This window comes from Tursiops truncatus, chromosome 15 (assembly GCF_011762595.2).
Source record: "Tursiops truncatus isolate mTurTru1 chromosome 15, mTurTru1.mat.Y, whole genome shotgun sequence".
NCBI classification, from domain to species: Eukaryota; Metazoa; Chordata; class Mammalia; order Artiodactyla; family Delphinidae; genus Tursiops; species Tursiops truncatus.
In genome coordinates this window covers 15632159-15644577 of record NC_047048.1, presented here as the reverse complement: position 1 = coordinate 15644577, position 12419 = coordinate 15632159, and the positions used below count along the sequence as shown (strand labels likewise).

General features: G+C 50.6%; 1 protein-coding gene across 5 annotated transcripts; it reads left to right on the top strand.

Annotated features, from left to right (window-relative positions):
• The first annotated feature begins 181 nt into the window (after positions 1–181).
• On the top strand, positions 182–12370 carry PHKG2 (phosphorylase kinase catalytic subunit gamma 2). Of its 5 annotated transcripts, none has more exons than XM_033839943.2 (10): positions 184–442; positions 847–959; positions 7434–7705; positions 7961–8015; positions 9045–9110; positions 9194–9357; positions 11168–11258; positions 11354–11507; positions 11580–11705; positions 11804–12370. In XM_033839943.2, the coding sequence occupies exons 2-10, from the start codon at positions 865–867 to the stop codon at positions 12095–12097; spliced, it is 1317 nt and encodes a 438-aa protein (XP_033695834.1). In that variant the 5' UTR covers positions 184–442; positions 847–864; the 3' UTR covers positions 12098–12370. The 5 variants fall into 5 exon arrangements, with proteins under 5 accessions (XP_073648217.1, XP_033695834.1, XP_019777291.1 ...); XM_019921732.3 differs by having other exon boundaries at positions 185–515; XM_073792117.1 differs by having other exon boundaries at positions 190–442; positions 7530–7705.
• Positions 12371–12419: the final 49 nt, after the last annotated feature.

The window sequence follows — 12419 nt, the reverse complement described above, 5'->3', positions numbered from 1 at the left end:
TTTGGACTAGGCTGCTAATATTTTTAAAAGCCGAATTGAGATAGGGATTCTGAGAGACTGAGGGGACCATGCCCAAGTCCGGGAGTCGAAGGCGCAGCGAGTCCCGCGTCCCAGGTACCCGGAGGTCACACTTACCGGTAAATCTAACTTCCGGGTCCCGTTCCAGGCCTCCAGCCCCACTGGTCAATAAGCTCCGCCCCCTGCTGGCCCCAGCAGATGCCGTGCCCTGATTGGCCGTATCTGAAGCCCCGCCCTAGCGTCGCAACCTCAGGTAACTCCGAGCTCCAACTCCCGCGCCAGCCTCGGGACTCTCGGCTTCTTATTGGACTACCAGTTTCCAATCGGAAGGGTTTTTGAACCTCAGTCTTCGGGTGGCGCTGGCCATTGGCGGACAGAATGGGGGCGGGGCCTGAGGTCGTCGCCGGCACTGCCTGTGGATAAGGTAAGGGACTAGAGGCGAACCCGGCGACAAGGAGGCATCGCGTCGACTCTGACTTCTCTCCCCGTCCCCGCGGGTGAGCCCGCGCGAGACCCCGCGCCCCCTCCCAGCGCCCGCCCAAGTGCGCCTGCGCAGCAACAGCCACCAGCCCGACTGCCCCTTCCCCTCTTCCTCCGCACCTTTTCCCTTCCTTTCCCCCGCCCCCCTCCCTGCCTTGCCATCCCGTCCCGACCCCTAAGGCCCTTTCGTGGGGTCTCCCTAGTCCCTGTCCTTCCCCCACCCCGTCCCCATCCCACAGGATCCTGGCTCCCCAGCCGCAAGGGCTGCGCCTCTGCGAGCCGCGATGTTCGTCTTCTCAGAGCCTGTGGGCCTCCCTGCCTTCACTGCCCTCCGTTTCCTCCACACAGGCCCCCACCTACTTCAAAATGACGCTAGACGTGGGGCCGGAGGATGAGCTGCCCGACTGGGCTGCGGCCAAGGAGTTTTACCAGAAGTACGACCCTAAGGACGTCATTGGCAGGTGAGCCCACGGCAGGGAAACAGAGGTCCAGAGAGGTCAGGTCCTAGCCAGGGTACACAGTTCCCTCTGAGGGCTGAAGAGTTCTAAATGAGAAGGGTCAGTGGTGAGTGGAGGAACATTTGGTGACTAGACTCTTACTCTGGGTCAACCCCCATTTTTTCACGAATTCATTCATTTATGTGTTCAACAAACATAATTCAAGCACCTACTGGGTGCCAGACACAAAGATAAACATGGGGAGTGTAGAAGAGATGTTTATGCCTTGGAGGTACTCCCAAGTGATGTGACTGAAGGAGACACATGAACATATAAAAAGTATCAGGCTGTGTAAAAAGTGCTGCTGGGTCTCAGAAAACCACATCTTCCCAGAAGTGGTGATATTTGGGTCTTGAAGGATGAGTAGGAGTTCAGCACACACCGAATAGAAGGAAGCCGTCACCTGTAGAGGCAGTGGCCGATACATTTATTCATCAAGGTTTCCTAAGCATGTACAATGTGCTGGGTGCACTGTGCTAGGCACTGGAGATGTAAGACCCACACCTTAACATCTTACAAGATTTCTGTTCTCCTGGAGTTTATGTTCCAGTGGTAGAGAGAGACAATAGACACGAAAACAAGTTAAAGTTCATTGTAAGTGCTAGGGAGAAAATAAATAGGGTTATGGAACAAGAGTAATTAATGGAGCTGAGACTTGGACGATGAGAATGAACAGGTCATGAGCTGAGGCAGGATATATTCCGGGCAGAGGGAACTGCCGTGTTCAAAGGCCCAGCGTAGGAAAGGGCCTATTCAAGCAACAGATAGAAGATCATAGTGACTAGAATGTTGTAAGAGTGGGAAAAGGTGGAGGAAATTAAGTTGGAGAGGTAAATAGAGGTTGGATTATGTAGAGCCTTGGGCCAGGATAAGGAATTTTTTAAAAAATAAATTTATTTATTTATTTATTATTTATTTTTGGCTGTGTTGGGTCTTCGTTGCTGCCTCGGGCTTTTCTCTAGTTGCGGCGAGTGGGGGCTACTCTTCGTTGCGGTGCACGGGCTTCTCATCGCGGTGGCTTCCCGTGTTGCGGAGCACAGGCTATAGGCACCTGGGCTTCAGTAGTTGTGGCTTGTGGGCTCTAGAGCGCAGGCTCAGTAGTTGTGGTGCACGGGCCCAGTTGCTCCACGGCATGTGGGGTCTTCCTGGACCAGGGCTCGAACCTGTGTCCCCTGCATTGGCAGGCGGATTCTTAACCACTGCGCTACCAGTGAAGTTCCAGGAATTTTTTTTTTAAGATTTTTTTTGATGCGGACCATCTTTAAATTCTTTACTGATTGTTACAATATTGCTTCTGTTTTATGTTTTGGTTTTTTGGCCGCAAGGCACGTGGGATCCTAGCTCCCCAGGGATCGAACCTGCACCCCCTGCATTGGAAGGCAAAGTCTTAACCACTGGACTGCCAGGGAATTCCCTAGGGTAAGGAATGTAAAGTTTACTCTGGTGATACTGGTGGTTTCCAGTAGGGTAGTAATATGGTCTGATTTACATTTCTGTGATTTGGGGCCTAGGAACTTAACCTTTCTATGCCTCAAAGTGTCACCATTGTAAATGAGAGAATTAAAAAAAGAGCCTACCTTGTAGGTTGCTGTGAGGACAGAAAGAGTTAATATGGTACTCTTAGGACACGTCCTGGCACATGGTGAGTGCTTAATACAGGTGTGTTGCTACATTTAAAAAAGATCATTCTGGCTCTTATGTGGAGAGTGGATAGGAGAGGGGCAAGAATGGAAGCATAGAGACCAGCTAGGAAGCTATTGATTCATTCAGGCTAGAGATGGTGATGGTTTAGAATAGAGTGGTAGTGGTAGAGATGGAGAGAAGTGGATAATTTAGGTGATGGCTTGAAGGGAGACTTGATACAATTTCCTGAAGGATTGGATATGGACCACAAGGGAAAGGGAAGAAAACAAGAATAAATTCTAAGGTTTGGATTTGAGTGCTTGAGTACCATTTACTGAAATGAAGAAGACTGGGGAAGATCAGTCTGGAGGGAGGTGTGAGCAAGTCAAGAGTTCCACCAACTGGAGCTGTCCAGTGGGCATGTGAGTCTGGAACTCAAGCAAGAGCGCTGGGCTAGAGCTGTTAACTTGGGAGGCATCAGCATATAGATAGTAGTTGGCAAGAGAAATGTGAAGTAGTGAAAGAGACCTAGGCTCAGACTGTGGGGCATGTCACCATTAAAGAGTTAGAGAAGGAGGAGCCAGCAAGGGAAACTATAGAGATGCCATCTGTGAGTTAGAAAGAAAAACACAAGAGTATGTTTGGGACTTCCCTGGTGTTTAGTGGTTAAGAATCTCCCTGCCAATGCAGGGGACATGGGTTCAATCCCTGGTCCAGGAAGATCCCATATGCCACAGAGCAATGAAGCCCGTGCGCCACAACTACTGAGCCTGCATTCTAGAGCCCGTGAGCCACAACTGCTGAGCCCACATGCCACAACTACTGAAGCCCGCGCGCCTAGAGCCCATGCTCCACAACAAGAGAAGCCACGGCAGTGAAAAGCCCGCGCACCGCAACGAAGAGTAGCCCCCCCCCCGCTTGCTGCAACTAGAGAAAGCCCGCGCGCAGCAACGAAGACCCAATGCAGCCAAAAATAAATTAATAAATTATTTTTTTTAAAAACTCACCAACTTTAAAAAAAAGGAAGAGTATGTTTCTGGAAGGTTGGCATGGTCTGCTGTGACACATGCTGCTGAGGCCAGGAAATCCAGTGGTGGTGTGACCATTAGATTTGTTCAGACTCCTTTTAGATAGCACATGGAGATGTCAAAAAGGTTGTTGGAATCAGGAATTCTGGAGAGAAATCAAGGCTTGAGACAGCGTAGCAGGAAGCATTTGCACATAGTTGGTATTTAAAGCCCCTGGGGGGAATTCCCTGCGGTCTAGTGGTTAGGACTCTGTGCTTCCACTGAAGGGGGCATGGATTTGATCCCTGGTCAGGGGACTAAGATCCCACATGCCACGCATGGCGTGACCAAAATTAAAAAAAAAAAAACAAAACTCCTGGGTCTGGTTGGAGGTCACAGGGAAGAGAGAATATTGGGAAAAGAAGAGAGCTGAGATCCAAGTCCTGAGATGCTACAAGGTTTCAGGACCAGGTGAGGGAAGATGCACTGAGGCTAGGAAGAGCCCTTAGGTAAAAACAGTGGTTCCACTGCCAAGGGCACAGAAGGACCAGTTTTGAAGAAGGCAGATCAGAGAGTAGGGTCCTTATCATTTCATTCCAAGATTACTGTGGTAGCATCATCCCTCGTCTCTCTGTTCTACCTTTTCCCTCTTGTTTTTCCTGCACACTCTAACTAAATTACTTTTTCCAGAGTACCAATTTCAGACCTGAAGCTTTAAAAGAGCTTGACACATTCTGGAAATTGGTGACAAGTTATAAGTCATGAAACAAAGGTTGAAGAGCAGGGTTATAGCCAGGGATGAGGCTGAAAAGAGACTAAGAAGTTGGTGAAGTCCTTGAGTGACAGATGAAGGAATTTGGATTTGATTTTTATCTTGTAATTAATAGGGAGGCAGTATGGAAAGAAAACAAGAATTTTGAATGCATTCCACAGGTAACTGTAAGGTTGAAAGTATTAGGTATCATTTAAAAAGAGGACAGTTGCTTTAGGGGTACTGCTGAGGAATGAGGGAACACAGAACTTAGTAAAGAATTTAAACAGGGAAGTTTTTAAGCAGTGAATGACACGATTGGGGCTGTTTTAAGAAGCTAGTTCTCAAAGCAGTGTGGCAGATGGGTGGCAGTGGTTGAGATTAGCAGCAGGGAGATCAGTTAGGAGGCCATCGTGGTGGTGGGGTTGGAGTACTAGGAAACAGATTTGAGAGATAATACAGGATGGGCTGGACTGGTTGGATGTTGTAGATTGTGAAGGAGAGGGCGAAGCCAAGAATGGCACCAGGGTTTCTAGTTTGGGAGTCGGATTGAATGGCATTGCTATTAACTGAGATCAGGAATTGAGGAGCTAGTGTCGGGAAGATGAAGTGTTCAGTGGTCATGATGACAGTGAGAGGTCTCTAGGACTCTTGGGAAGCAATTTATTCAGTAAGATGTGTTGGCCTGACATCTAGGGGAGTTCCCTGGTGGCCTATTGGTTAGGTTTCCGGGCTTTCACTGCCATGGTCCGAGTTCAATCCCTGGTCGAGGAACTGAGATCTCGCAAGCTGTGTGGTGCAGCCAAAAAAAAAAAAAAAAAAAAAAGGCAGGGGGGGTGGGGTAGACATCTCGGCATGAATGTTGAAGTCATGGAGGTGGATAAGATTACTGAGAGTGTATATAGCCTGAGAACAGGGCCAAGGATGGGATCCTGGGGAAGTCTTAACATTTAAGGGGTGGGCAGAGAACAAGGTACTGGGGTGCATCAGTAGGAAGAGTTTGGACTTTGAGTCTGAACACCCAGGTTTCCCATGTAGATAGTCATGACACATAGTAGGAAGGCTTAATTAAAAGGGAATGCTCCTACAGGTAGGGGCTTCCCTGGTGGCGCAGTGGTTGAGAATCCACCTGCCAATGCAGGGGACATGGGTTCGAGCCCTGGTCCGGGAAGATCCCACGTGCCAAGGAGCAACTAAGCCCATGCGCCACAACTACTGAGCCTGCTCTCTAGAGCCCGCGAGCCACAGCTACTGAAGCCCGCCTGCCTAGAGCCCATGCTCCGCAACAAGAGAAGCTACTGCGGTGAGAAGCCCGCGCACCGCAATGAAGAGTAGCCCCCGCTCACCTCAACTAGAGAACTTCGCGCATAGCAACGAAGACCCAATGCAGCCCAAAAAAAAAAAAAAAAAAGAATAAATAAATTAATTAAGAAAAGAAAAAAAGGGGAATGCTCCTACAGTTAACATGCTATAGGATACCAGCGAAGGGAGTGGTCCCTCCCTCCTGGAGAATAAACAAAGAATTGGTAGACGCAGCATTCATTTTGGGCCTTAAAGCGGGAATTCTTTGCTTTATGGCTTCAAAGGATCTTTGACCACCCCCGCCGCCCCAAAATAATAAAAATGTTGGATATATGTGGCAGAGGTCTCCAGCTTTCCACAAATTCTCAGAGGTTCATTAAAAGATGAGTAATAATTAGACCAGGGACCTCGAACTCAGGTGCCCTTAGTAGTTGGGCAGAAAATGAAAACTGTGAAGTGGCCAAGAGTAAAAGAGTAGGAAGTGGTGGGCTTCCCCGGTGGCGCAGTGGTTGAGAGTCCGCCTGCCGATGCAGGGGACGCGGGTTCGTGCCCCAGTCTGAGAAGATCCCACATGCCGCGGAGCAGCTGGGCCCGTGAGCCATGGCCGCTGAGCCTGCGCGTCCGCGTCCGGAGCTTATGCTCCACAACGGGAGAGGCCACAACAGTGAGAGGCCCGCGTACTGCAAAAAAAAAAAAAAAAGAGTAGGAAGTGGTGAGCATTGTGGCAGCTGGAGCGTTCTTGTTCCAGCTAAGATATGTGAATTCAGATTTGTAAATAACAATGCACTGACCACAGTGTAATATATCTGTGGGCTGTGTTTGCCTGGAGGGTCAATGGTTTGCATCCACTGATTGAACCAGAGATGTGGATGACAGGCATTTCCAGCAAAAGGAGTTATATAAAGGCAAGGAGGCCCTGGGAGCACGGCAGTGAGGTTATGTGAATGGCATCCAGGGAATCAGCATGCGAAATGTGGTATGAGGTCAGATCCTGGAGAGATTTTCACCTTAGCCTGAAATACTTGTAGGGTCACACGGAGTTTGTGACAGAGCCAAGCAAGGAAATCCCTGTCTAGGACTTTGTCTTTTTTTCGGCCGTGCCATGCGGCTTGTGTAATCTTAGTTCCCCGACCAGGGATCGAACCCGAGCCCTCTGCAGTGGAAGAGTGGAGTCCTAACCACTGGACCACATGGAATTCCCTAGGACTTTGTCTTTACAAAGCCAAATGGGCTTTCCTCTCTCTACCTCATTAACGCCTTTCAGCATCCCTTCAAGATATTGTTGGCTACGTTTCAGAGCAGGTGAAGTGGAAGCCCAGAGACCTTATGTCAGTGGGTCACTTGGAGGTTAATTAGTGACAGATCTGGGGCCTAAACCGAGATCTCCTACTTCTCAACTTTGGTCTTCTGGTCAGTGGCCCAGTATTTATTTGGAGCCTCCTTCGCTTGAGGTATTGTAGGGGAACTTTGGGATTTAGATGGGGTAACCGTGGAAGTGGGTAAAATCTGGAGGAAGCCTTCCCACTTTCTTCTGTGGGGTTCTGGGGCAAGGGGCAGGTTCTGGGGCCCAGTGCCTAGGCTCACCCATGGAGGGAGTGGCAGAGACTGGAACCCAGGACCCCTGCCTGCCTGCCTTATGAGCTTTGTGTTGCACATTGCTGGATACCCAGGTTGCTTGCTGATGCTGCTGTGAAGCTCCTGCAGGCCAGGGTGAGCTCCTTGGGAGTTCACCCTGTTGTCTAAATGGGTTTCCAGAGTCTGGCGTAGTGGGTGTGAGGCTGCCAAGGCCCTACTCTGCGTGGAAATGAGAGAGCAGGAGGCCCTGACTTGCGCGTTGTCTGACTCTGGCAGAGGAGTGAGCTCTGTAGTCCGCCGTTGCGTTCATCGAGTTACTGGCCGGGAGTTTGCGGTGAAGATCATGGAGGTGACAGCTGAGCGGCTGAGTCCTGAGCAGCTGGAGGAGGTGCGAGAAGCCACGCGGCGAGAGACACACATCCTTCGCCAGGTCGCCGGCCACCCCCACATCAGTGAGGCTGCATTCCCTGCTCCTGTTAGCCCTGCCCACAGCCCACTTCCCCCAGCACTGCCTCCATGCCTCTGCTCCCTTAGTCCTGGCTCCGCTGCACCTCAAAGTGTGGCCAGCCTTTGGGTCCCTACTGCCTCCTTTGGTTCTCCTTCCTTCCCAGTAACAGCCCACTGCTGCCTCAGGGTGGAAAAGGCCCTTTAATGTGCATCTGCTCCTTTCCATCTCTGTCTCTCTGCCTTTCTGCCTCTTTCCCCAGTCACTCTCATCGATTCCTACGAGTCTTCTAGCTTCATGTTCCTGGTGTTTGACCTGTGAGTATCTCCCAGCCCCAATCGAGAAGCCTCCTCCTCACCTCCATGCATGGCCCCAGCCTTACAGCACAGTGGGCTGAAGACCACCCTGCTCACACCTTCCTCTGCTCCCGCTCAGGCCTGCCTGCCAGCTTAGGGCTCTGGCCCTTCTCCCTAGGTGCCCAGATTGAGGCAAGTTCTTCAAGAGTCATAGTGACCAGCTAAGTACAAAGGGTCTTCATGAGACCCTGTTTTAGGAGGAGAGTGTTTATTCGTGAGCTGACCACATGTAAATAGACTCTCCCTCACCAGTCTCCCAGTGTTTAACACCCTCCACTGGAGTCTCTGTCTGCCCATCAGTTCTTTTTCTGGTCGGTCTAAAGCTGAATGTCAGATATTATACAGTGCTATAATGCAAACCAGTTGCAAAGGTACTTCAAAAGAGAATGGTTTGGATACCAGATGTTTAAGAGAGGCCCTTGGAAGAAATTTACAAAGTCTTCAGACAAGAAATGACCCTCTGCAAAAGTCGAGGGGAAGTGGGAAGTGTCTGTTACACCACATGCAACTTTGCAGAACCTGGTGTGTGCTTTATTTCAAGGATTGATGCAGAGTTGCAATTATAACCTCAGTTTTTAAAGACAAGATAAAATAAGCAAAATTCAAAGTAAAGTCCCATTCAACTTTCTTGCTACTATTAACTGGAAAATTTTGGTCCGTGGTCTAAATAGATTCACTTCAGAAGGCGTTTTGTGAGTGTATTCTCAGATAACACAGACTTCCTGTAAATGATTATTATCATAAGGCACTTATTCTTGCTAAAATAGCCCCCTTGTGGCACAGTGCAGATATTTCGACGGCCAACCCATTGGGCCAAAGTGCCCCTGACACCCGGTTCACTCTTGGAGTGCTGTGTCTCGAGACCCTTTCATTTGTCTACAGAGGGATCTCTTTACTGGCCTCTTCCGTGGTATTTTCTGTGAGCACTGGCTTCTTTTCTCAGCCGCCACTGTGAGGTGCACCTATCTCCCAACCCCTCCTATCCCTTAGGATGCGGAAGGGAGAGCTGTTTGACTATCTCACAGAGAAGGTGGCCCTCTCAGAAAAGGAAACCAGGTAATGGGTGAGCCTGCAACCCCTGGGATGAGCAGGGGGTGGGGCGGGACAGGGAGAAGCAAAGGAGACTGTGCCTCCCTCAGGTCCATCATGAGGTCTCTGCTGGAAGCAGTGAGCTTTCTCCACGCCAACAATATTGTACACCGAGACCTGAAGCCTGAGAATATTCTCCTAGATGACAATATGCAGATCCGACTGTCAGATTTTGGGTTCTCCTGCCACTTGGAACCTGACGAGAAGCTTCGAGGTGAGGGGACCTGGTACCCTGAGAGGCTTGGGAGGGAAAGAGGCTCAGGCCTGGGGCTGGTTGGCTGGGTCTGAGAACTGGGTCCCAAGTACCAAGGAAAAGAAGGTCAGTGAGCACTTGCCAGGTCCCCACTGGGTGCAGAGCCTCGTGTGCAAATCAGTGTGGGCTTCCTGACCTGGAGGCAGACAAGTGAGCAGATCATGGCACGCAGCAGGCAAGGGGCCATGCCAGGAAGCCAGGAAGGAATACCTGATTCAGCTGTAGGGACCCACAGAGGAAGGGGCTCGGACCTCGGCCTGGGGAGGCTGGGCTTGTCACAGGAGGAAAAAGAGGGGGCGAGGGATAGCAGGGCTCAGCTGTGCCTTTAGGGTCTGGCGGAGGCAGGTCCACAGTGTGCTGCTTAGGTGCTATGAGGAGCCTGGTGTGGCGCGACAGCCCTTCTCACCTCGTGCCCACACATTTGTTGTGAAAACCATTTCTAGTGCAAGTGGAAAACTAAACAAAGTTCAACTGTGAGACTCCTCAGAGCCTTTAATATACTACTTCCTCTCCTTCAGTGGCTCTGCATTGGACTTACTAATAGCTAACATTCACTGGGCACTTATTGTGAGTAAGGCACCACGCTGAGTCTACATGGCTTATTTCTCTAGATCCTCTCAACAGCTCTGAAATAGTATTTGTGTCTCTATTTTATAAGTGGGCTTAATGAGGTGAGGTGACTTGCCCAAGGTCACATAGGTGTGATTTGAACTTGGGCAGTATGACTCCAGAGTTCATGGTCTTAATCTGTGGACTTACACATCTTCCAGATGCTGTGCTTTGTGTCCCTTTGGGCTGCCACATACACTTCCCTATTCTGCATCATTTTTGCCCCTGCCCACTCCAGCCTCTCCCTTGGCTTGGATAATTCAGCTTTTACTTTAAAGTTCTGTGTCAGGTTAGAGCCCTTGCTTTTTGCTCTTATATCTCCCCCACTTCATGATACATGTCTTACTCTGTTATTTGTTTGCTTTCTGGTAGGTGGTGAGCTTGGTAAGGGCACATCAAATTCGCCACTGTGTCTAGTGTGGTGCTTGGCACATGGTAGGCGTTCAGTAAATAGTTTGACTTGGAATGAATTTCCCCAGAGAAATTCAGTTTCTCAATTCAGGCCTATTAAGATCTCTTCGAAGTGTGCCATGGATCACAGTTTGGAAATTGCTGAGATGGAAGACTTGGTGCCAGAAGAAACTAAAAATACAGGCTTAGATCAAGTGATGGAGGGCTCTGTGCTGTAGGAGTCTAGACTTGATCCTGAGGCCATGATGGGAAGCCAGGGAAGGGTTTTAAACAAACAATTTACCCAGAATGTGCCTTAAGAAATCCCATATTCCTACTCATTCCCCTTGGTTGAGTGGTGGTTCCACTAACTGCAGTAGAGATTATAGGAGGAGGAATAGATTTGGGCAGAAAGGAATGCAGAAAAGATTTAAGTTTTGTTTTCTATGTGTGTATATATGTAAAAACGTGGTAAAAAGTTGTGTGAGGATTGGGTTGGCTGGAGGGTTGGGGGAGGCAAGTGATACAGTTGGATAGCACCTTTAAGTCAATCTAAAAATCGGGTTTTCCCAGGAAGGCCACCAGGAGCCTTCGTGGGTCCTTGAATTGTTCAGCAGGGCTAGGGTCTAATACCGAGACTTGGCAGAAGGCAGGCAGGAGCAGAATGGGAACACTTGGGGCTCTGGTGGTGTTGAGGCTCCAGCAGAGGTCTGGTGTTAAGGGTCCTTGAGGGGGCTGTGACATCCCATCAATCTCAGGCCTCTCTCCCCAGAGTTGTGTGGGACTCCAGGGTATCTAGCACCAGAGATCCTTAAGTGCTCCATGGATGAAACCCACCCAGGCTACGGCAAGGAGGTCGATCTGTGAGTTTCTGGTCTCCCCCTTCCCTCCTCCTTTGTGTAATGTCCTTCAACACATTCGCTCACCTAGTCCTCCCTGACTGTGGTCTCTTTCTCAGCTGGGCCTGTGGGGTGATCTTGTTCACACTCCTGGCTGGCTCGCCACCATTCTGGCACCGACGCCAGATCCTGATGTTACGCATGATCATGGAGGGCCAGTACCAGTTTAGTTCACCTGAGTGGGATGACCGTTCTGACACTGTGAAAGACCTGGTGAGCTGGGGCCATGAGAGGGCAAGGAGGGAGGCCCAAGAGCTGCCCTTCATGCTCTGGCATTTCCCGTAGATCTCAAGGCTGCTGCAGGTGGATCCTGAGGAGCGCCTGACAGCTGAGCAAGCCCTACAGCACCCATTCTTTGAGCGCTGTGAAGGCAGCCAACCCTGGAACCTCAGCCCCCGCCAGCGGTTCCGGGTAAGCCTGAGAGTGTCAGGGCGTGGGCCTGCTCCTCTGTCCCATGATTTTTCTTTTGGTGGATGTGCCCGTGGAGCTCACACTGCCCCCTTTCCCAGGTGGCAGTGTGGACAGTGCTGGCTGCTGGACGGGTGGCCTTAAGCACCCACCGTGTACGGCCGCTGACCAAGAGTGCACTGTTGAGGGACCCTTATGCGCTGCGGCCAGTGCGGCGCCTCATTGACAGCTGTGCCTTCCGGCTCTATGGACACTGGGTGAAGAAGGGTGAGCAGCAGAACCGGGCAGCCCTCTTCCAGCACCGGCCCCCAGGGCCTTTATCCATGATGGGCCCTGAAGAGGAGGGGGACTCAGCTACTATCACTGAAGATGAGGCCATGATGGTGCTGGGCTAGTACTTCAGCCCTGAGGAATCCCAGGAAGCAGAACTCTCCAGGAGGAGGATTTTTATCATTCCAGCCCCTCTGGGCTATGGCCTGAGGCCCCCATGCCTGGCCAGGCCCGCCACTGATCAAAGTATCATAGAGACCAGCCCTGTACACCTACCCACACTGGCCAGGGCTTTGAGATCAGAGCTGAAGAGGAAGAGAGCCACCCAGAGTGCCATGCCTGGCCTTATCCATGCTGCCTGTGCCACGTATGCAATAAAATCTGCTACACGCCAGGGAGAGCCAGCGTCCTGTGTCTGGTGCAGGGAAGCCCAGAAGGTGCTCAGGA

What these genes read in the sequence shown, in the direction of transcription:
- PHKG2 (XM_033839943.2), top strand. Translation starts at nt 865, where the DNA reads ATGACGCTAGACGTGGGGCCGGAGGATGAGCTGCCCGACTGGGCTGCG. An exon ending in CCTAAGGACGTCATTGGCAG is followed by an intron (nt 960 to 7,433) that starts GTGAGCCCACGG and finishes ATGGGTTTCCAG; the next exon opens with AGTCTGGCGTAGTGGGTGTG. An exon ending in TACGGCAAGGAGGTCGATCT is followed by an intron (nt 11,259 to 11,353) that starts GTGAGTTTCTGG and finishes TCTCTTTCTCAG; the next exon opens with CTGGGCCTGTGGGGTGATCT.